The sequence below is a fragment of the Zonotrichia albicollis genome, chromosome 27 (genome assembly GCF_047830755.1).
Source record: "Zonotrichia albicollis isolate bZonAlb1 chromosome 27, bZonAlb1.hap1, whole genome shotgun sequence".
Classification (NCBI taxonomy): domain Eukaryota; kingdom Metazoa; phylum Chordata; class Aves; order Passeriformes; family Passerellidae; genus Zonotrichia; species Zonotrichia albicollis.
In genome coordinates this window covers 3,878,343-3,903,651 of record NC_133845.1, presented here as the reverse complement: position 1 = coordinate 3,903,651, position 25,309 = coordinate 3,878,343, and the positions used below count along the sequence as shown (strand labels likewise).

Here is a 25,309-nt window from a genome sequence, read left to right as displayed (position 1 = left end):
GCCTGGATGGGCTGGCCCTGCCTGAGGGATCATCCATGGAGACCCTGGAGAAACCAAACCTTCTGTTCCCATCTGGATCTGTGGGGTAGCTCCTGCAATATCCTATAAACAAATAACCTCCAGTTTCAGATAAACTGGTGAAGAATGCACCTACAATTCAGGAATAAAAGCCATTAGAGGGATGACTGCAGAGGAGGGGAAAGATCCTGAACCCTTCATTTCTGAAACCTGAGACAGGAGAAATCAGCTAAAGAACAACAGCTGGGGCTGCAGGGAGGAATTTCAGAGCAGCACTGAAAGCCTTCCCCTGCAGCCTCAGGGGCTCTCCCGGTGCCAGTGGCATCAACAGCAGGGCAGAACAAAGGCTGGCAGCAGGAACAGAGGGCACAGGATGCCCCTGACCCACAGAGCCACCCAGCGTCAACCCTGGTTCCTCAGGATGGGCAGCAGGTGCTGCACAAAGCCTGAACTCACATAAAGAACCCTAAACCTGGAGCAGAGACTAAAGAAATCATGAACTCCTACAGAGCTGGAAGCTTTGCCAGACCCCCAAACAGGCCCATAATCCCATGGGAATGGCACTGACACAGCAGGAAGGGGTTGAGCAGAGCCAGCACTCAGCAGCCAAAGGTTTGGGGCAGGGCTAATCGGGGGAAAGGAAAGCAGGGAGAAGAAAAGTATTAGGGTGAAGTATTAGGGGAAAAGTATTTATTAGGGGAAAAAGTATTAGGGGAAAGTAAAGTAAAGTATTAGGGTGGTGTCAAGTAAAGTATTAGGGTGGGGGAAAGTATTAGGGGGGAAAGTATTAGGGTAGGGAAAAGTATTAGGGTAAAGTATTAGGGGAAAGTGAAGTATTAGGGTGGGGGAAAGTATTAGGGGGAAAAAGTATTAGGGGGAAAAAGTATTAGGGGGAAAAAGTATTAGGGGGAACAAGTATTAGGGGGAACAAGTATTAGGAGGAACAAGTATTAGGGGGAAAAGTATTAGGGTAGGGTAAAGTATTAGAGGGAAAAGCATTAGGGGGAAAAGCATTAGGGGGAAAAGTATTAGGGGGAAAAGTACTAGGGTAGGGTAAAGTATTAGGGGGAAAAGTATTAGGGTGGGGGAAAGTATTGGGGGAAAGTATTAGGGTGGGGGAAAGCTGGAGGAGAAGAGGGGAAAAAGCAGAGGGGCTGGTGCCATCCCAGCCTGACCTTGCTGCACACACCAAGATGCACAGCACAAACACAGCACAGGCCAGGGCAGCGCAGGGGCAGGCAAACAGCAGAAGAAGAAAGGCAGAGGTCAGCGAGCACTCACACGGTTACAGTCATCGGCAGCAGGGGGGATCTGTCCCAGGCCAGTCCCAGCAGCCTGAGGGAGCCTCCCTGCAGCAGCAGGGCAGGAAAACACGGCTGCAGCCAAAGAGGATAAAACCCCGGCCGGGTTACACACGCACAGTGGGGCAGGGGGAAAAGCAGCACAGGGCCGTGACCTCCGAGTCCAGCGTGGAAGGAAGGATGCAGGGCTGCAGGGGACAGCCCTGGGGCGCCTCTGGGGCTCGCTGTGCCCACTGCAGCCTGGCCCAGAGGAAGCAGCAGTGACGAGGCTGATGAGAGGGCAGAGCTGAGCAGGGAGCTGCTGGAGCTGCTCTGCTCTCAGATTTCTCCCATCACAGGCAATTCCATTTTAAAGGAGCAGCTGCCTCGGAGACTTTTTGCCAGATGCAAGATGCTGCTGTGGGGTAAGGTGCAGAAAGCTGAGAGAATGAATTCCCTGTTCATTTGAAAGTTTGATGATGATGATGATGGTTACTGGAATTAAATTTTCAAGGGCAGAATTAACCCAGCAGAGTGCCCACTACCATTATCCCACATTTTCCCAAATCTCCTGAAATGGCAGAAAACACCTGGTGAAAAGTGTGGATGCTCAGATCAGGAGGAGGCCAAGGGATGACTTGAAGAGGTAAAATCTATGAAGGGATCCCAAGCCCCTCTGGAATGGCTGGGACCTCTCCTTTTGGCTGTTGACTATGAAATGTGAAGATGCACTCATTCCCTTTTGCCATATGCAGTGCTGCTGTGGGGTAAGGTGCAGAAAGCTGAGAGAATGAATTCCCTGTTCATTTGAGAGTTTGATGATAATGGTTACTGGAATTAAATCCTCAGGGGCAGAACTGACCCAGCAGATTGCCCACTACCACTATCCCAGATTTTCCCAAATCTCCTGAAATGGCAGAAAGCACCTGCTGAAAAGTGTTCATTTTACCTTGCAGAGGTAAAATGCATAAAAGGATGTTCCACATTCTTCTGGAATGGATGTTCCACATTCCTCTCCTTTTGGCTGCTGACTATGAAATGTGAAGATGCACTCATTTCCTCGTGCCAGATGCAGTGCTGCTGTGGGGTAAGATGCAGAAAGCTGAGAGAATGAATTCTCTGTTGAAACAAAGAGAGTTGGGCTGTAATGGTTACTGGAATGGAATTCTCAAGGGCAGAATTTACCTGCCCACTACCACTATCCCAGCTTTCCCCAAATCTCCTGAAATGGCAGAAAACACCTGCTGAAAAGTGTGGATGTTCAGCTTAGGAAGAAGCTAGGGGACACCTTGCAGAGGTAAAATCCATAAAAGGGTATTCCAAGCTCTCAAATAGTTGGTACCTCTCCTTTTTGATTACTGACTATGAAATGTGAAGATGCGCTCATTCCCTTTTGCCAGATGCAGTGCTGCTGTGGGGTAAGATGCAGAAAGCTGAGAGAATGAATTCTCTGTTGAAACAAAGAGAGTTGGACTGCAATGGTTACTGGAATGGAATTCTCAAGGGCAGAATTTACCTGCCCACTACCACTGTCCCAGCTTTCCCCAAATCTCCCGAAATGGCAGAAAACACCTGCTGAAAAGTGTGGAAGGAAGCCAGGGGACGCCTTGCAGAGGTAAAATCCATGAAAGGATGTTCCACCCTTCGCTGGAATCGTTGGTACCTCTCCCTTTTCACTGCTGACTACGAAATGCGAAGATGCACTCATTTCCCAAGGTAACCATTGCAAATCTTTTCATTTTCCAAAGATTTACAGCACTGAGAGCACAGAACAGGCCGTGACGAGGGAGGTGTGTGTGCTGACTGCAAAGCCAGGAGAGAATTGCTTTGTTCAGCTCTCCTTCACCAAACCAGTGCAAAACACCTCCAATTCCCAGCTCAGACCGGTGGAATTTTTCTGTCCCTACAGAGAACGAAGAAGAAATGCCCTGCAGTGAGCAGCTGCCTTCAGAAAGAGCTGATGGCTGTGAGATGCAAAGGGCTCTGTAAGGAGAGCACATTCCAGCTGGAGGAAGCAATTCCCACTGATCCTGTGAGGGCAGCAGCATTCCTGCTGGAGGAAGCAATTCCCACTGATCCTGTGAGGGCAGCAGCATTCCTGCTGGAGGAAGCAATTCCCACTTATCCTGTGAGGGCAGCAGCATTCCAGCTGGAGAAAGCAATTCCCACTGATCCTGTGAGGACAGCAGCATTCCAGCTGAAGGAAGCAATTCCCACTGATCCTGTGAGGGCAGCAGCATTCCAGCTGAAGGAAGCAATTCCCAAATCCCTTCCCAGCACTCACACCCTGCCCCATCCCCAGGGAAGCTGAGGCAGCACCACTGAGCCTCAAGAATAATTTCTCCTCCAGCTGCCAAGGCAGGAGGATCAGCATCCCCTGTGCCTTCAGCCAGGGCTGTGAGCAGCCAAAATCCAGATTATTGTGGGCCCAGACCCTCCAAAAGTTCAAGGGGAAGAACAAAAGGAAATATTTGTAAGAGATTTAAAGATTTGTAAAAAACAAATCTGTTTTGTTGCTACAGAGCACGAAAGAACACAAGCTCACATCGCTGCTCTCAAGGTGAAGGAAAAAAGGGAAGTTTATTTTCTGACTCCAACATTTATAGATTTCCAAAAGTGACAGCAGATTAGAGGGTGACAGTGCCACCTCTCCAATGACACTGGACAAACCAACAGTCCATCAATTTCTCCTCTTCCATAAAGGAATGCAAAACAATGAGTTATTTACAGAAAGCGTGTGAGAAAGTTCACTACGAGAATGTCAACATCAGAAGGCTTAGAAAAATCTTAAAAAAAACAGGGTGACACCTTTTTCTGCTCTCCAATTTATTGTCTCACTTATCCCTGCACTATTTCTCCTCACCTGTGCATTCATCCCTTCCCTGCCCACTGCTCATCAAAGGAGTCTCTACAAATTCAGAGATTTTTCCCTATCTCACCTCCAAGATTAAGAGAAGCTTGAAATCTCTGAGATTTTATTAAAAACAGAAGCAGATTAAAGGTGTAGCAGCCCAAGGGGTGTCTCAAAGTTTTCCACCCCACTGCTTTGAGCTAAAAAATCTCTGTAAAAAGGGAAAAGATGGCACTGACTCCTCACAGACAGCACCAGCAGCTCCACCTGCTCACTCAACTCTTCAGCACAAGAAGGGACACTCTGGGGTCCAGCTCATCACATTTTAAATTTTATTAAGTGGATGCACATTTTAACCTCCCAGGAAGTCTTCTGAAATGGCAATTTCCCCTTTTAAACTGGATTTTGGCAGCAAAGAAGCCAAGGGATGTGTTCTATTACGTGCATCCTCACATTTTATTTGCCTTCTCTGCTGCTCAGACCCACAGATGGAGTTCTGTTTGTCTAAGATCACTTTTCACTTCCCCTTCAGCAGCTCCCAGAACATCCCCTAGGAAATTCTACACCCGAATAACATCAACAGCAAATGACTCACAAGGGAAAAATGTTAGAAAATAAAAAGGGTTCCTGGAGAGCTGCACCCCATCCCTGCCCATTTTAACTGAACATCGCCTTTGTGGCACTGCAGCCACCCCACACAGGTGGAACAAGGGACAAATTCACTTTTTTGCGCAGCAGAAGCACCAGGCACACTCATGGCATGAGTCACATCTTTTTTTTGTGATGCCAGCCCTGCTGAAGTGTTCCCAGCGTGAGGAAGGTGGGTTTGTGTGACAGGCACACAAAGAGGGGCTGCCCACGCTCTGCTTTGTCTCAGGGAACTCTGCCCTCCTTTCCAGCATCATTCATTCTGCTGTCATCACCAGCACGGCCAAAATTCCCAAATCCTTTGGGTTTGGGCACATGCAGTAAGACTGGGAGGACAGTTCTGAGCCCCCAAAGACATCCCACAGAGGGATTTTATCCTGGATTTAATCCAGTTTAACAAGGCATCCCTGTGAGAGGGGCAACTCTGACGTCAATTTACAGCCAAGTCTGCAATGCAAACCCTTCCCTGCAGAAACAGAATTAGAAAATCTTAAAAAAATCTTTAAAAACCAGGGTGACACCTTTTTGTGCTCTCCAATTTATGGGCTCCACAAGGGGGGTTTGCCTCACTTATCCCTGCACTGTTTCTCCTCATCTGTGCATTTATCCTTTCCCTGCACACTGAACATCAAACCCTCCCTTCTGTGCCCAAAAAAACCCCAAAACCCTCCCTTTTATGCCTAACAAACCCCAAACCACCCCTTTTATGCCTAAGAAACCCCAAACCACCCCTTTTATGCCTAACAAACCCCAAAACCCTCCCTCCTATGCCCAACAAAGCCAATAACCCTCCCTTCTAGGCCCAAAAAACCCAAAACCCTCTCTTCTATGCCCAAAAAACCCCCAAATCCTCAGTGCCCAACAAACCCTCCCCTCTGTGCATCTCTGACAGCCCCAGCACAGGCTGGGACCAGTTGAGTTCTGTGGCACTCTCTGATGTTCAATTTTACAGCAGAACTGAAATTTCAGTGCTGCAAAAGGAGCCCACAATGGTTTTGTCTCTCTTTGCTGGTCTTGCCCTCAGATCAGCTCTAGTCAGCCAGAGGTGAGAGGGGCAAAAAAAAGGCACATAATCTAAATATTAACCATCTTTCTTACAATAAAAAAAAACCTTCCAGCAGTCTGGTTAAACTCTCTATTTAATATTAAGTCAAACTGGCTCAGAGTTTGGAGCTGGATTCAAATCCCAGCTCAATTCCAAGTGATTGCAAAAGCACCAGGGTTCAGATCAAGGAGCTGTGAGAGCTCCAAGTCCTGGCCAGGAGAATTTTAAAAACCTCTCTGAAAATGAAGATCCATCTGTGAGGGGTAAATCAGGGATCTGAGTGGATCAGGATCATTCCTGCAAGGATTTTTGCACAAAAAGGAGCTCAGAATGCTGTGCCAAAGGGAAAAGGACAGAGGGAGAAAGATGCAGAACAACCAAGCCCTAAGAACATCAATAATATTAAATTTATCCATTTTCAAACTTTACCCTCCTTTCTGCTCTCCCCACAACTTCCTGGGAAAATTCAAGCAGCCAACAGAATTTTTTCAACTTGTCTGTGTGGCAAACTTTCCTCTAATTCCCTGGAAAGCTGCCTGGTGAATTTTGATCCATTATGGGAGAAATCTTCATGAGATTGCTCAGATTAACAGCAAGCCCTGCAGCCCTGGAACTGCAGAATTGGGAGCTGCACAGATTAAGGAACTAAAATGAGATGCAGGATATATGAGAGATCTTTGTTCAAGTTAACTTCTCCATTTCCTCCTTGAGATATGATCTCTGTGTAAATCATTTGGATTTACAGCAGTGTAAATGTAAATAATTTTGATTTATTTGGGGTTTTTCTGTGCAAATAGGTTTTTTATTATCTCTTATAAACTGCCACTCACTTCCTTCTCCATTTCCAGCCTTGCTTTCCACGCTCTCCTCTCTTCAGCAGTTTCTCTCCTCTTTAGGCTGAGTCTAAATATTATTTTTTCCTCTGGTTCTGTAGCTTAATTTTTAATTAAAACACACTTTGCCTCCTTAAACCTGATGGGTGTCTCGGACAAAGAACAAATCCTCGGATCAAGCAGAGACAGGCTCATGAATTTGGGGTTAATTTGGTGGAAATTCAAGGTAATTTATGCACAATTTTGTCTCCTTTCAGTGATTCTGGGCTCTTTTATGTGCCCACATCTCACCCAAATCTGTGGCTCAATCCCAGCCTTACCCACCCGTGGAATTATTTTAACTCAAACACAATTATTTAAACCCTCTGCCTGTATTTTAACTTATTTTTGAGAAGTGTTTCAGCATGCGAGCAGCTCAGACTTAATTCCCCACCTCTGTTTTCCTGTGAGGTAAAAGAGGAATTCTCCTGATTTCATAAATAGTGATTTTCATAAATAGTGATAAATAATTTTCATAAATAGTGACACCAGTGACTCACCCAGGCAATCAGCAAAGAACCGAGGCCTAAATTCACCCCAAACCTCTTTCCAGCACATCCCACTAAATTCTTCCAGCTAAAAACACCCATAAAGGACATCATTACCCCAAAATCAAGGACATTTTTATCCCAATAAAGGACATTATTACCCCAAAATCAAGGACATTATTACCCCAATAAAGGACATTATTACCCCAAAATAAACGACATTATTACCCCAAAATTAAGGACATTATTACCCCAAAATAAACGACATTATTATCCCAGTAAAGGACATTATTACCCCAAAATCAATGACATTATTACCCCAATAGAGGACATTATTACCCCAAAATAAACGACATCATTACCCCAAAATAAACGACATCATTACCCCAAAATAAACGACATCATTACCCCAAAATAAACGACATCATTACCCCAAAATTAAGGACATTACTACCCCAAAATACAGGACATTATTAGCCCAAAATGAAGGATATTAATACTCCAAAATGAAGGACATTATTACCCCAAAATACAGGACATCATTAGCCCAAAATGAAGGACATTAATACCCCAAAATACAGGACATCATTACCCCAAAATTAAGGACATCATTACCCCACAATTAAGGACATTATTAGCCCAAAATAAAGGACAATATTATCCCAATAAAGGACATTTTTATCCCAATAAAGAACATTATTACCCCAAAAAGGAAGCCTGGCTCCCTCTCAGCAGGCAGGGGCAGCACTTACATGGATTTGCAGAGGGACAGTTTTTTCCTCAGGGAGGAGACGCAGGGGTGGCACACCTGCCTGGCCGCCGTGCCGCAGGACGCTGTGCCAGGGCAGGGCTGCTGGACCATGGCAGCCTGTGCCAGCCCTGCGGGCGGCGGCACAGCACCCACAGCTCAGAGGAAGGGTGGCACAGAGCCCCAGGTGCACCCAGAGCAGGGCAGGAGATTCAGTCTGCTCACAGGAAGGGTGGCACAGAGCCCCAGGTGCACCCAGAGCAGGGCAGGAGGTTCAGTGTCCTCAGAGGAAGGGTGGCACAGAGCCTCAAGTGCACCCAGAGCAGGGCAGGAGGTTCAGTCTCCTCAAAGGAAGGGTGGCACAGAGCCCCAAGCGCACCCAGAGCAGGGCAGGAGGTTCAACCTGCTCAGAGGAAGGGTGGCACAGAGCCCCAAGCGCACCCAGAGCAGGGCAGGAGGTTCAGTGTCCTCAGAGGAAGGGTGGCACAGAGCCCCAGGTGCACCCAGAGCAGGGCAGGAGGTTCAATCTGCTCAGAGGAAGGGTGGCACAGAGCCCCAGGTGCACCCAGAGCAGGGCAGGAGGTTCAGTCTGCTCAGAGGAAGGGTGGCACAGAGCCCCAAGCACACCCAGAGCAGGGCAGGAGGTTCAGTGTCCTCAGAGGAAGGGTGGCACAGAGCCCCAAGCGCACCCAGAGCGGGGCAGGAGGTTCAGTCTGCTCAGACGAAGGGTGGCACAGAGCCCTGAGCACACCCAGAGCAGGGCAGGAGGTTCAATCTGCTCAGAGGAAGGGTGGCACAGAGCTCCAAGCACACCCAGAGCAGGGCAGGAGGTTCAGTCTGCTCAGAGGAAGGGTGGCACAGAGCCCCAAGCACACCCAGAGCAGGGCAGGAGGTTCAATCTGCTCAGAGGAAGGGTGGCACAGAGCCCCAGGTGCACCCAGAGCAGGGCAGGAGGTTCAGTCTCCTCAGAGGAAGGGTGGCACAGAGCCCCAGGTGCACCCAGAGCAGGGCAGGAGGTTCAGTCTGCTCAGAGGAAGGGTGGCACAGAGCCCCAGGTGCACCCAGAGCAGGGCAGGAGGTTCAGTCTCCTCAGAGGAAGGGTGGCACAGAGCCCCAGGTGCATCCAGAGCAGGGCAGGAGGTTCAGTCTGCTCAGAGGAAGGGTGGCACAGAGCCCCAAGTGCATCCAGAGCAGGGCAGGAGGTTCAGTCTGCTCAGAGGAAGGGTGGCACAGAGCCCCAGGCGCATCCAGAGCAGGGCAGGAGGTTCAGTGTCCTCAGAGGAAGGGTGGCACAGAGCCCCAGCACACCCAGAGCAGGGCAGCAGGCTCAGTCTGCTCCTCACACCTCCAGGAGCTGCCCTGGGGATCCCTGGCTGAGGAGGGAGCTGCGCCTTTGGTGGAAATCCTGCCCGGCAGGGTTCCAGCCATCCTCAGCTGCGTGTCCTTCCTTCTCCCATCCCACAATCGCTCAGCAGCTCTTTGCTTTAGGCCGGGGCAGCTCCTGTCAGCAGGTGCAGCTCCTTCCCTGCTCATCGCTCTCTGGGATGCCAGGGCAGTGTGCCAAGGCAAGGGGCACCTTCCAGGGCACAGCACCCGCTCCCTGCCCTCCCTTCTGCTCACACCCTCCAGCTCTGATGGAATCCTGGCTGTGGGAACCCAGAGCATCCCTCTGTCCAAAACCCCTGCCAGGGGCTCAGAGACCCTGGCACAGAGGCCAAGTTGCCCCTGTGGGCTTAATTATGACGCATGGAGCAAATTACCAACCTTAGATGAAGACCAGCAAGCCATAACAATTTAGGCAGAATAATAGTGAAGTTATCATGAGGTGGAAAAGAAGATTTTGGGGTTTTTAGAATGGGGGTTCAGGAAGGCAAGATGGAGGGATCTGGGCATGTCCAGCCTTTCTCCTCCTTCTTCTTGGCCTCCATCTTCTGCTGTGATGGTCACACTTTGGGATTGGTTTAGAGTAGAAGCTCACTGTCTAACACAGGTGAAATCCTGGGAGTGGGAACCCAGAGCATCCCTCTGTCTGTCCTGAGCAGCCCAGACCCTGCCAGGGGCTCAGAGACCCTGAAACAGAGACCAAGCTGCCCCTGTGGGTTTGATTATGACCCATAAAGCAAATTACCAACCTTGCATGAAGATCAGCAAGCCACAACAGTTTAGGCAGAATGATAGTGAAGTAATCACGAGGTGGAAAAGAAGATTTTGGGGTTTTTGGTATGAGGGTTCAGAAGGCAAGATGGAGGCAACTGGGTGTGTCCAGCTGTCACAGACACATTTTATGAAAAATCCTTTCCTTAGGATTTTTCCTCCTGAGAAGCTGGGAGGCCTCAGGAACAAAATGTAAACATTGATTATCTGCTGCTGTGGAATGCAACAGGTGCATCTGTGATTGGTCTCATGTGGTTGTTTCTAATTAATGGCCAATCACAGTCAGCTGGCTCGGACTCTCTGTCTGACTCACAAACCTTTGTTATCATTCTTTCTTTTTCTATTCTTAGCCAGCCTTCTGATGAAATCCTTTCTTCTATTCTTTTAACATATCATAAAATAATAAATCAAACCTTCTGAAACATGGAGTCAGATCCTCATCCTCAGACCCCTGTGAACACATCACATCCAGCCTTTCTCCTTCTTCTTCTTGGCCTCCATCTTCTGCTGTGATGGTGGCACTTTTGGATTGGTTTAGAGTAGAAGCTCACTGTCTAACACAGGTGATAGGTGTTGGGCAGTAATTGTAAACATTGTACATGTAGTTTTTAGTATAAAGACATAACACAGCCCTGGGGCAGGCAGAGTGCCTGGAACTGTCCTGCTGGATGGACCTCAACAAGACAAGAGAAATTTTTTCATAGATAAGATACAATAAACAACCTTGAGACTGAGAAATGAAGAGCTCTGACTCCTTCTTCAAGCACCAGGCTGGGAAAAAAGACTTTGGAACCCTTCTCAGGGTCACTGTGAGCAGCTAAAGATCCCAACACCTGGGTGGCTGTGCGGTTTTTAGGGGTTTTTTTAAGTGCTGGTGTGCAATAGTCAATGGAGATGTGACCAGAAATGCCTTGGTGTTCCTCAAAACAAGCTCAGAGCTTCAAATCTGTGCTTGGAGGATTCTTTGTTACTGGTCCAAAAAAAATGCCACCTAAAAGCACCAAAAATAAATCCTCCTCATTCAGTTTCTGGGGGATCTAAAGGATTCAAATGCTTCAGAAACAACCTTCATCTCTGTTATTGACTAGAGCACACGGCAAGCTCTCGAAGGCTCTGTCAGCCTTCTCACTAATTCCTGTCCAGTTTACATCCAAAGGTGTGTTTGAGTTACTTTTTGGTGAAGTTTCATGAGCACAAACCACCAATATCCAAAGGAAGACTGTACCAGTGAAGGCTGAGGGAATTACATCAGCAATGAGACCAAAAAACCAGTAGAAAAGATAATTTACTATCCCACATGGGGATAATCTTAGGATCCATGCAAGTAGAAGTTAATTGTAACTAAATTTAGGCAGCAGGAATGTTGCTGGTCCTAAATGTAAGAGGTCAGCAGGCTCAGCATTGCTCTGGCTTTGCATAGTTTTGAAATCAGCCCCTTCCAGCCAGGAAAATATTGTTATCACCAACCTAAATGCTCCCTTTAAAATCCATCTGAAGCAGGCGGCATTTCCAAATGGTTCCCTACTGCCAAATCCAGAATTGTATTAACAAATCCTCACCCTGTTTCACCTGTGGAATTTCAGGTGCCCTCAGGACCCCCCTGCTCTGCTGTCCCACTCTATTTTCTGGCTTTTAGCACTCACCTGTCAGTCAATTAAGGATGTTTTGTTAATTAGCCCGGGCTCCACAGCCACAGGGAGATGGATAATTGGAGGAGGAGGTGAGCTACAACTCCCAAGTGCTGACTCTGAGCCAAAACCCCTCGTGGGATGTGCAATTTCAAAATATGGGATATTAATTGGCTCCTTAGGGTCAAATGAGTTAATTCCTGCTGTTTCAGGGGCTGGATGCATTTTCCCACTTTCAAGCTGACGAAAAATGCAGGTTTTTAAACATTTCTAAATGAAAATAAATCACATTTCGTCTCAGATAACTTTGAGAAGTGCAAGGAAAATAAATCAGTGATAACTCATGGCTCAGCACAAGAAAACTCAGCAGATTCAGGCTCAAAACTTGACCTAGAAGATGCAGCAAAACTCCTCATCATGTGGCTCTGAGCAAAGCAGCACCCATAAATCACACACCCAAAGAAACACCAAAAATCAGTTTTCAACAGCTTTTGTGCCAATGCTGCAATTTGAAAGTGCCATTAATCAACCCAAATTCAAGTTTCTCCTGGAACTTCACTGCAGTTCTCACCCAGGTGCTGCACACAAGTTAACCCAGCTTAAATGTGAAATTCAGGATTGCCACAACGCATCAAAAGTGAACGAAACAACCAAGCTTTCCTTGCTGAGGAAAGGAACCGCCCAGGAAACTCCATTTGTGGGATTTTAAGGCTCAGAGGTGCTAATTGCTAACAGCACACAGCCCCTCTAATGAAGCTGCTGAGTTTGAGGAAAGAGCCCCAAAAGAAAATTCTGGCTATTTCAGGGGCTGGATGCGTTGTGCCATGTTCAAAGTGGTGAAAAATGCACTTTTTAGACAGAAATTCTCTCTGGATTCATTGTCCTGTGTTCAAGGTGATGAAAAATCAGCTTTTTAGATAGAAATTCTGGCTGGATTCATTGCCCCACATTCAAGGTGATGAAAAATGCACGTTTTTAGACATCGATAGGACCAATTTAAACCCCGTTTTTTTTGTAAACCAGCTGTGAGAAGCTCAAGGAAAGACAGGTGAGGTTTCAGGGCACAGACTCACCTGTCCTCGCGCACGGAGGGGCTCAGGAACCGCGCGGAGTCATCGTCGTGGCTGCTCTGCTGGCTGCTCTGCTGGCTGCTGCAACACACAACGGGCTCAGTCAGGGCTGGGCAGGCTCCTGGGGACACCCAGAGTCCATCCCGGTGTCACAGAACATCTGGGGACACCCAGATCCCATCCCGGTGTCACAGAAATCTTGGGGACACCCAGATCCCATCCTGGTGTCACAGAACATCTGGGGACACCCAGAGTCCATCCTGGTGTCATAGAGCACCTGGGGACACCCAGATCCCATCCCGGTGTCACAGAACTCTTGGTGACACCCAGATTCCATCCTGGTGTCACAGAGCACCTGGGACACCCAGATCCCATCCCGGTGTCACAGAACTCTTGGGGACACCCAGATCCCATCCCGGTGTCACAGAACTCTTGGGGACACCCAGATCCCATCCCGGTGTCACAGAACTCTTGGGGACACCCAGATCCCATCCTGGTGTCACAGAACCCCAGGGGACACCCAGATCCCATCCGGGTGTCACAGAGCACCAGGGGACACCCAGATCCCATCCTGGTGTCACAGAGCACCTGGGGACACCCAGCTTCCATCCTGGTGTCACAGAGCACCTGGGGACACCCAGAGTCCATCCCGGTGTCACAGAACTCTTGGTGACACCCAGATCCCACCCTGGTGTCACAGAACTCTTGGGGACACCCAGATCCCATCCTGGTGTCACAGAACTCTTGGGGACACCCAGATCCCATCCAGAGCTCACAGAGCACCTGGGGACACCCAGATCCCATCCTGGTGTCACAGAATTCCTGGGACACCCAGATCCCATCCTGGTGTCACAGAATCCCTGGGGACACCCAGATCCCATCCCAGTGTCATAGAACTCCTGGGGACACCCAGAGTCCATCCTGGTGTCACAGAACATCTGGGGACACCCAGATCCCATCCCGGTGTCACAGAACTCTTGGGGACACCCAGCTTCCATCCTGGTGTCACAGAAATCTTGGGGACACCCAGATCCCACCCTGGTGTCACAGAACACCAGGGGGCACCCAGATCCCATCCTGGTGTCACAATACACCTGAGGACACCCAGATCCCACCCTGGTGTCACAGAACTCCAGGGGACACCCAGAGTCCATCCTGGTGTCACAGAGCTCCTGGGGACACCCAGATCCCATCCAGGTGTCACAGAGCACCTGGGACACCCAGATCCCATCTTGGTGTCACAGAATTCCTGGGACACCCAGATCCCATCCCGGTGTCACAGAGCACCTGGGGACACCCAGATCCCATCCTGGTGTCACAGAGCAACTGGGGACACCCAGATCCCATCCCGGTGTCACAGAACTCCTGGGGACACCCAGCTTCCACCCTGGTGCCACAGAACTCTTGGGGACACCCAGCTTCCATCCTGGTGTCACAGAACACCTGGGGACACCCAGAGTCCATCCTGGTGTCACAACACACCTGGGGACACCCAGCTTCCATCCAGGTGTCACAGAGCACCTGGGGACACCCAGATCCCATCCAGATTGAGGAAAACAGATCTGTCTGACCTAGTCTGGAACACTCACACCTTTGGATCATTCAGCTTCAATCCAGATCTCACAAAACAGATTTGGGAGCTCTGGGACACTCAATTTAAATCCAGAATGAGGAAACAGATCTGTCTGACCTAGTCTGGAACACTCAGCTTCCATCCAGATCAGAGAAAACAGATCTGTCTGACCTCCTCTGGAACACTCAGTTTAAATGCAGATTGAGTAAAATACAGACAGAACTGGGTAACCTCCTCTAAAACACTCAGCCTAAATTCAGATGGAGGAAAACAGATATGACCTCTTCTGGAACACTCGGTTTCCATCCAGATCTCAAAAAACAGCTCTGGGACCTCTGGAACACTCAGTTTAAATCCAGATCATAGAAAACAGATCTCTCTGACCTCCTTTGGAATACTCAATTTAAATCCAGATCAAGGAAAACACAGATAGAGCTGGTAGCCTTCTGTAAAACACTCAGTTTAAATCCAGATTGAGGAAAACAGATCTGTCTGACCTCCTCTGGAACACTCAGCCTAAATCCAGATCTCAAAAAAAACATCTTTAGGACCTCTGGAACACTCAGCTTCAACCCAGATCTCAAAAAACATCTTTAGGACCTCTGGAACACTCAGCTTCAATCCAGATTGAGAAAATAATTTTTGTGACCTCTGGAACACTCAGTTTAAATCCAGATCATGGAAAACAGATCTGTCTGACCTCCTTTGGAACATTCAGTTTCCATCCAGATCACAAAAAACAGCTTTGGGAGCTCTGGAACATTCAGTTTCAATCCAGATTGAGGAAAACACAGATAGAGCTGGGTAACCTCCTCTAAAACACTCAGTTTAAATCCACATTGAGGAAAACAGATCTGTCTGTTCTCCTGTGGAACATTCAACTTCAATCCAGATCAAAGAAAAACATCTTTGTGACCTCTGGAACACTCAGCTGTAAATCAAGATCTCAAAAAACAGCTTTGGGACCTTTGGAACACTAAACTTCAATCCAGATCATAGAAAACAGATCTGTCTGACCTTCTCTGGAACACTGATCTTAAATTCAGATTGAGGAAAACATCTTGGTGACCTCTGGAACACTCAGCTTTGATCCAGATCCCAAAAAACAGCTTTGAGACCTCTGGAACCCTCAAATTCAGATAGAGGGAAGCACAGGCAGAGCTGTTTCACCTCCTTTGGAACACTCAGCTGTAAACCAAGATTACAAAAAACATCTTTGTGACCTCTGGAACTCTCATCCTAAATTCAGATGGATGAAAACACAAGCTGAGGTGTTTGACCTCCTTTGGAACACTCAGCTGTAAACCAAGATTATAGAAAACATCTTTGTGACCTCTGGAACACTGAGCTGTAAATCCAGATCCCAGAAAACATCTTTGTGACCTCTGGAACACTCAATTTTAAATCCACATCAAGGAAAACACAAACAGAGCTGGGTAATTCCTCTGCAACACTCAATTGTAAATCCTGATGGAGGAAAACGGATCTGTCTGACCTCCTCTGGAACACTCAGCTGTAAATTCAGAGGGAGGAAAACATCTTCGTGACCTCTGGAACACTGAATTTTAAATCCAGATCAAGGAAAACACAAACAGAGCTGGGTAACTCGTCTGAAACACTCAGCTGTAAACCCAGATCCCAGAAAACATCTTTATAACCTCTGGAACACTGAGCTGTAAATCCAGATTACAGAAAACATCTTTGTAACCTCTGGAACTCTCAATTTTAAATCCACATCAAGGAAAACACAGACAGAGCTGGGTAACTCTTCTGGAACACTCAGTGTTAAATCCAGATTGACAAAAACACAAGCAGAGCTGGGTAACCTCCTCTAAAACATTCATCTTAAATCCTGATGGAGGAAAACATTTTTTGTGACCTCTGGAACACTGAGCTGCAAACCCAGATCACAGAAAACATCTTTGTGACCTCTGGAATATTCAGTTTAAATCCAGATTGAGGAAATCACAAACAAAGCTGGGTAACTCTTCTGGAACACTCCGTTTTAAATCCAGATTACAAAAAAAACCATCTTTATAACCTCTGGAACACTCAATTTAAAATCCAGATCCCAGAAAACATCTTTGTGACCCCTGGAACTCTCAATTTTAAATCCACATAAAGGAAAATGCACACAGAGCTGGGTAACTCTTCTGGAACACTCAGTTTTAAATCCAGATTGAGAAAAACACAAGCAGAGCTGGGTAACCTCCTCTAAAACACTCAGCTTAAATCCTGATGGAGGAAAACATGTTTTGTGACCTCTGGAACACTGAGCTGTAAATCCAGATCACAGAAAACATCTTTGTGACCTCTGGAAAGCTCAATTTTAAATCCACATCAAGGAAAACACAAACAGAGCGGGGTAATTCCTCTGCAACACTCAATTGTAAATCCAGATTACAAAAAACATCTTTGAGACCTCTGGAATACTCAATGTTAAATCCAGATTGATGAAAACACAGACAGAGCTGGGTAACTCCTCTGAAACACTCAGCTGTAAACCCAGATCCCAGAAAACATCTTTATAACCTCTGGAACACTCAATTTTAAAATCCAGATCCCAGAAAACATCTTTGTGACCTCTGGAACACTCATCCTAAATTCAGATGGATGAAAACACAAGCTGAGGTGTTTGACCTCCTTTGGAACACTCAGCTGTAAACCAAGATTATAGAAAACATCTTCGTGACCTCTGGAACACTGAGCTGTAAATCCAGATCCCAGAAAACATCTTTGTGACCTCTGGAACACTCAATTTTAAATCCAGATCGAGGAAAACACAAACAGAGCTGGGTAATTCCTCTGGAACACTCAGCTGTAAACCCAGATTACAGAAAACATCTTTATAACCTCTGGAACACTCAGTTTTAAATCCACATCAAGGAAAACACAAACAGAGCTGGGTAACTCTTCTGGAACACTCAGTTTTAAATCCAGATTGAGAAAAACAGATCTTTGTGACCTCTACACTCAGTTTTAAATCCAGATTGACAAAAACAAAAGCAGAGCTGGGTAACCTCCTCTAAAACACTCAGCTTAAATCCTGATGGAGGAAAACATTTTTTGGTGACCTCTGGAACACTGAGCTGTAAATCCAGATCACAGAAAACATCTTTGTGACCTCTGGAACTCTCAATTTTAAATCCACATCAAGGAAAACACAAACAGAGCTGGATAATTCCTCTGGAACACTCAGCTGCAAATCCAGATTACAGAAAACATCTTTGTGACCTCTGGAACACTCAGCCGTAAATTCAGATTACAGAAAAAGAAAACATCTTTGTGACCTCTGGAACACTCAGTTTTAAATCCAGATCAAGGAAAACACAAACAGAGCTGGGTAATTCCTCTGTAACACTCAATTGTAAATCCAGATTACAAAAAACATCTTTGAGACCTCTGGAATACTCAGTTTTAAATCCAGATTGATGAAAACACAGAGAGAGCTGGGTAACTCCTCTGAAACACTCAGCTGTAAACCCAGATCCCAGAAAACATCTTTATAACCTCTGGAACACTCAATTTTAAAATCCAGATCCCAGAAAACATCTTTGTGACCTCTGGAATATTCAGTTTAAATCCAGATCGAGGAAATCACAAACAGAGCTGGGTAATTCATCTGGAACACTCAGTTTTAAATCCAGATTACAAAAAAAAACCCCATCTTTATAACCTCTGGAACACTCAATTTAAAATCCAGATCCAAGAAAACATCTTTGTGACCTCTGGAATATTCAGTTTAAATCCAGATTGAGGAAAACACAAACAGAGCTGGGTAACTCCTCTGAAACACTCAGTTTTAAACCCAGATTACAAAAAAAAAAATCTTTATAACCTCTGGAACACTCAATTTAAAATCCAGATCCCAGAAAACATCTTTGTGAACTCTGGAATACTAAATTTTAAATCCACATCAAGGAAAACACAAACAGAGCTGGGTAACTCGTCTGGAACACTCAGTTTTTAAATCCAGATTACAAAAAACCTCATCTTTATAACCTCTGGAACACTGAGCTGTAAATCCAGATTACAGAAAACATCTTTGTGACCTCTGGAACACTCAATTTAAAACCCAGATCCCAGAAAACACGAGGTTCACGCTCCACATTTGGGGTTGAAATGAGGAACCCACAGGAAGATTTGAGTTTAAATCTGATTCACAACCAGCACGAGGGTCTGGAGTCTCAATGCCACTGTGTGACACTTTCCTGAATATATATATTAAATATATATATTTAATAAATATATATATTGAATAAATATATATATTGAATATATATATAATTTAATATATATATAATTTAATATATATATAATTTAATATATATATATAATATATATATTAAATATATATATAAAAATGACTTTGCACATCACCTGGGCAGCATCTCATCATTTCTTACAGGCAAACTCCAACACCAAGCTGCTGGGTGTTCATACCCTCCCCAGTCCCGGGCAGAAGCAGAAAAGAGCAGCAAAAATCCAATTTTGACTGAATTTCTGGCCAGCCTTGCCAGCCGAGCCCACAAGATGTCACTGTCCCCCCTGGAACGGGCGTTTTGTGGGCGATAATTGAATTTTCTGCACATTTATCCTGCAGAGCTCTCCTGTGGCAGCTGCAGGGGCTGCTCAGGGTTTCCAGAAACTCAGATTGGGGTGAATTTCTCTATTAGCAGCACCAAAATGTTAAATAAAACTAATTTATTGTGTGTCACTGCTGGCAGGCACAGGCCTGCGTATCACAGAAATACAAATATGGGATAAAATAAACCCCCACCAAATTGCAACTTGTCATTCTAAAGAGCAATTTTTACCCAGTAACATTTATTTTGGGGGGAAACAGTACCAAAACTACAAATAACATGTTTCCATAAAGTGTAATAATTAAACTTGGTAATTGAGGAATTAAATTGATACATTAAATTATATTGATAATTTAAACAAATAGAACATTTCCATAAAGTGTAATAATTAAACTTGATAATTGAGAAATAAAATAGATATATTAAAGAATATTGATAATTTAAACAAGAAGCACCTTTCCATGAAGTGTAATAATTAAACTTGGTAATTTATGAATTAAATATATAAATTATATTGATACATTAAATTATATTGATAATTTAAACAAATACCACATTTTCATGAAGTGTAATAATTAAACTTGGTAATTTATTAATTAATATATGAATAATATGAATAAATATATAAATTATATTGATACATTAAATTATATTGATAATTTAAACAAATAGCACCTTTCCATGAAGTGTAATAATTAAACTTGATAATTGAGGAATTATATTGATAAATTAAATTATATTGATAATTTAAACAAATAGCACATTTCCATAAAGTGCAATAATTAAACTTGATAATTGATGGATTAAATTTATAAATTATATTGATATAATAAATTATATTGATAATTTAAACAAGAAACACCTTCCTAAAAGCAAATAAAGCTTTTTCTTGCATTTCTGAGCTGCAAACCAACAGCTGGGTAAGAAAAATGCATTCCTAAAAGCAAATAAATGGGGTTTTTTTTGCATTTCTGAGCTTCATTATGGAGAGCAGAGGGGGAACCACATTTACCTTCCTCTGCCAATAAATTCCCCTTGTTGATCAGAGGAAGCATTGCAGAGATAATTTCTCTAATTTCTTGTATCTGGATAGAAATCCTCCCACCAAAATTTCTCATTTCAGTTCAGATGAACCCAAATGAGAATTCCCAGCCTGCCCCAGGCCAGCAGTGCTGGGAGCAGCAAATAAAGCAAATAAAGCAAATAAAGCTTTTTCTTGAATTTCTGGGCTGTAAATCAACAGCTGGATAAGAGCAATGCATTCCTAAAAGCAAATAAATGGGGTTTTTTTGCATTTCTGAGCTTCATTATGGAGAGCAGAGAGGGAACCACATTTACCTTCCTCTACCACAAAATTTCCCTTTCTGATCAGAGGAAGCACTGCAGAGATTATTTCCGTAATTTCTTGTATCTGGATAGAAACCCTCCCACCAAAATTTCTCATTTCAGTTCAGATGAACCCAAATGAGAATTCCCAGCCTGTCCCAGGCCAGCAAATAAAGCAAATAAAGAGAGGGAACCACAGAAAAATGCATTCCTAAAAGCAAATAATTTTTTTTTTTTGCATTTCTGAGCTTCATTATGGAGAGCAGAGAGGGAACCACATTTACCTTCCTCTGCCAATGAATTCCCCTTTTTGATCAGAGAAAGCACTGCAGAGATAATTTCTGTAATTTCTTGTATCTGGATAGAAATCGTCCCACCAAAATTTCTCATTTCAGTTCAGATGGACCCAAATGAGAATTCCCAGCCAGTCCCAGGCCAGCAGTGCTGGGAGCAGCAAATAAAGCAAATAAAGCTTTTTCTTCCATTTCTAAGCTGCAAATCAACAGCTGGGTAAGAGCAATGCATTCCTAAAAGCAAATAAATGGGGTTTTTTTGCATTTCTGAGCTTCATTATGGAGAGCAGAGAGGGAACCACATTTATCTTCCTCTGCCAATGAATTCCCCTTTTTGATCAGAGGAAGCATTGCAGAGATAATTTCTCTAATTTCTTCTTTCTGTATAGGAATCCTCCCACCAAAATTTCTCATTTCAGTTCAGATGGAGCCAAACTCACCCCAAGAGAATTCCCAGCCTGCCCCAGGCCAGCAGTGCTGGGAGCAGCAAATAAAGCAAATAAAGCTTTTTTTTGCATTTCTGAGCTTCATTATGGAGAGCAGAGAGGGAACCACATTTATCTTCCTCTACCACAAAATTTCCCTTTTTGATCAGAGGAAGCACTGCAGAGATAATTTCTCTAATTTCTTGTATCTGGATAGAAATCCTCCCACCAAAATTCCTGATTTCAGTTCGGATGGAGCCAAACTCACCCCAAGAGAATTCCCAGCCTGTCCCAGGCAGCACCACGTGCAAACTCCCTTTGGGACAGCTCGACTGAACCTTAGACCTTCCTCCTCCTCCTCATCCGCCCCATAAAGTTCACATTCCAAATGAAAGTTTAAAATTTAACAGAAGCCAGGCATGGCAGCCCATTGAAATTCAACACCTCAGCTCCGCATTGTGAGCAATTAAAAACTCAACAGGAAAAAAAAAAAATCACTTTTCACCCACCTGTCCCTTTCAGCATTATCTGTGCCTTGCAGAAAGATTTGGGAGGTTTTCACACAACATAAAATGATTTCAACTTTCTGGTTATTAGGCAGTGGAGCTGTTAAATTCACTGAAATGCTCAGAGCCTGTTGTTTTGTGATGTTTTTCAGTCCATTGGAGGATAACCTGCTATTAAGTGTTCCTTTGGAAGTGTGTGATGACAATTTAAAATATGGGATAATGACAGGAGACGAAGAAAGGTGGGATTTGTTCTGAGGAATAACAAGGGAAGAAATGCTCAGACAGAATTTTGTATCCACAGAGAAAGTCAAAAAAGCTGGATAAAACTGTCAGGAAATCAGCAAAACTGATCCTCTCATTGCTAAGCTCAGCAGTGATAAAATTTAATTTGGAAAAGGTTTAAACTTGAATTTGGACAAGGTTTAAACCTGAATTTGGGAAAGGTTTAAACCTGAATTTGGGAAAGGTTTAAATCTTCATTCCTAAGCTCAGCAGTGATAAAATTTATTTTGAACAAGGTTTAAACCTGAATTTGGACAAGGTTTAAATTTGAATTTGGACAAGGTGTAAACCTGAAATTGGACAAGATTTAAACTTGAATTTGGACAAGATTTAAACCTGAACTTGGACAAGATTTAAACTTGAATTTGGACAAGGTTTAAACCTGAATTTGGAAAAGGTTTAAACTTGAATTTGGACAAGATTTAAACCTGAATTTGGACAAGGTTTAAACCTGAATTTGGAAAAGGTTTAAACCTGAATTTGGACAAGATTTAAACCTGAATTTGGACAAGGTTTAAACCTGAATTTGGAAAAGGTTTAAACCTGAATTTGGACAAGATTTAAACCTGAATTTGGAGAAGGTTTAAATCTTCATTCCTAAGCTCAGCAGTGATAAACTTGAATTTGGAAAAGGGGCTCAGGGTGTTCCTTTGGTTCCTGTAATTTCTAAGACAATAAAAATACTTTCAGCTTTGTGCCCTGTGGTTTTTCCTTAATTCTCATGCCAACTCGTTAATTATTAGTTTAGAAAATACAGAAAAATCCTCAACACAGATTAACCAGGACTTTTAAGAGTTAAATCTTTGAAGGTTCTGCTTCCAGCACTCCTCCACCAAGCAATTCACCCAGTACAAAAATCCCATTTTCCTACTGACTAAACCCAGGTGTTCTGATCCCACACACTTTGTTTGAAGCAAATTTGAATTTTGCTGCTGTTGCCTTAAATATTTCAATATTTCTCTTGCACTTGGGAAGTTCTGAGCTATCAACCAGATTTGGTACTATTAATATTCACTTTAAAAAGGCAGAAAAGTCTCATTTTATTCCGAGATTTCAGTCTCTGGAGGATGAGGCAGAGCCAGGATCTCTGAATTTATGCATGAGCAGCCTTTCAGGGTTCAGGCACCCGGGTCGATGTTTGAACACCAAGAACCTTCTGGAACTCCTGTGCCCTCCAGGTGTGGGTGAGGAACCCACTGTGCTTTTCTGCCTCCGGGGGTTTTTGGTAGAATTTTAATCCAAGGAATTTTTATTTCTTTTTCCCCACAGTGAAGGATGAGTGGGATAAGGGAAGAAATAGGATAGAAAGAGCTGGAAAATGGGATCAGTGAAAGAGTTTGGGGCATTATCAAAAAAAAAAATAAAAATCCCAGCTTAATGAGAATGCCAGGTCTGAACCCAGATGAGTATTTTATATTCACTTTGTTTAATAAATCCATTTATTTGTAAGGCTTTGGGTATTATGTATAGATAAAAGGGCTCTGTAATCACCTGTGAATTGTGGTGTGTATTTGGGAGCTATCCTGCAATAAAAATTCACTTTTTAACTTTAAACTGTTAGAGAGTTTTTGGATATTGGCACTAGATCAATATCCATATTGGGAATGGGATGTACCAAAGTCATGAACATGCATTTGTATTTTGGGTATTCAGTACTTGCATAGATAAGAGGATTCTGTAATAACCTGTAAATTGTGGTGTGTATTTGGGAGCTATCCCACAATAAACATTCACTTTTTAACTTTAAACAGTTAGAGAGTTTTTGGATATTGGTACCAGATCAATATCCATATTGGTCAATGGGATATTGACCAATACCAAAGTCTTGAACATGTATTTGTATTTTGGGTATTCAATACTTGAATTGATATCTATGGATATAAAAATCAATATCCACATTGGGAATGGGATGTACCAAAGTCATAAATATGCATTTGTATTTTGGGTATTCAATACTTGTATTGAATTGATATCTATGGATATAAAAATCCATAGCTCAATATCCACATTGGGAATGGGATGTACCAAAGTCATAAATATGCATTTGTATTGTGGATATTCAATACTTGTATAGATAATATACTATATCTATATAATATAGATACTTGTAATCACCTGTAAATTGTGCTGTGGATTTGGGAGCCATCCCATAATAAACAAACAATTTCTAACTCCAAACTCTTAAAGAGTTTTCATCCCTCACAGTTGGATATCAGTACTAGATCAATATCCATGTTTTTAATAAATCACTTGCTGATTTTAATAAATCACTAGATCAATATCCATATTTTTAATAAATCACTAGATCAACATCCGTATTTTTAATAAATCACTAGATCAATATCCGTATTTTTAATAAATCACTAGATCAACATCCATATTTTTAATAAATCACTAAATCAACATCCATATTTTTAATAAATCACTAGATCAATATCCGTATTTTTAATAAATCACTTGCAAAGGGTTACAAGGGGCAGCGTGGCCGAGTCCTGTCCTCTCCCCTCATTCATTTCACAAAGAAAAACATCAACACATCAACCCCAAGCTCCCAGCGGGCCCTTTCACCAACATCTCATTTACACACCAACAGCACAATGTTATTCTGCTTCCAGAACCCCTGGAAAGCCACGGAGATAAGGAAAATGGGAATTAATTGTTAAATTCCACAGGCAGGGCATGATCTCAGATGGCCCAATGGCAAATATTTGCTGACCAGATAAGATCAACAGCGTTTCAGTCCCGAGCTGTTTGTAAATCATTCCTATTTAATGCTATTGGGTGACTGGTCACCCTAAAGCACACAAATACTGGAAGGCAAATATTTTGAAATAAAACCACAAAGTGCTGCGCAAAGGCAGTGAGGTTCAGCCAAAAATAAAAAGAAAAAAAGCCCAAAACAAACAAACAACAACAAAAAAACCCACCAACCCCCCAAAAAACCCAAAAAAAACCCCAACAAAAAACCAAACAAAACAACATTTTAAAAAAACTCAAAAAGCATCCCCCAAAAACTAAAAACAAAACAAAAAAAACACCCCAAAATTTAAAATAAAGTAGTAAAAACAGGGCTGGTGGAATTCACAGGCACTTGGCACGGACTACCAGAAACAAATGGCAAAAAAATCTGCAGTCCCAACAAAAAGCACATCAACACCCCCAGGAGACAGGCAGGCAGCAGATAAGAAAAAAAAATAAAAAATCACTTTTTTGGGAGCACTTTAGGCCTCATTTGAACCAACAGGTTCAAAAAGGGAAAAGTTCCATTAATGCTGAGTTGCTACCAAGGCATCATTGGTGTGTTTGGAAATATTGGATTGGAAGAGACACATCACTCAGGGTTTTTCCTCTAGAAAATACCACAGTATTTTCCACACATTTTGAAGTCAGAAAATGGGGAATGACCATTAAAATGGCCAAAAAAACCCCAAACCAACAAAAGAAAAAAATCACTTTTTTGGGAACACTTTAGGCCTCAATTGAACCTGCAGGTTCAAAAAGGAAAAAGCTCCA

At 43.8% G+C, this 25,309-nt stretch overlaps 1 protein-coding gene across 5 annotated transcripts in view; it reads right to left on the bottom strand.

The window, feature by feature from the left end:
* GRAMD1B (GRAM domain containing 1B) overlaps positions 1-25,309 on the bottom strand; it is a 148,798-nt gene that overhangs the window by 110,673 nt on the left and 12,816 nt on the right. For all 5 annotated transcript variants that reach the window (XM_074559626.1, XM_074559628.1, XM_074559627.1 and 2 more), the window contains exon 2: positions 12,806-12,883. In XM_074559626.1, coding sequence (XP_074415727.1) covers positions 12,806-12,883 — 78 coding nt within the window. The remainder of the gene's footprint in view (positions 1-12,805; positions 12,884-25,309) is intronic.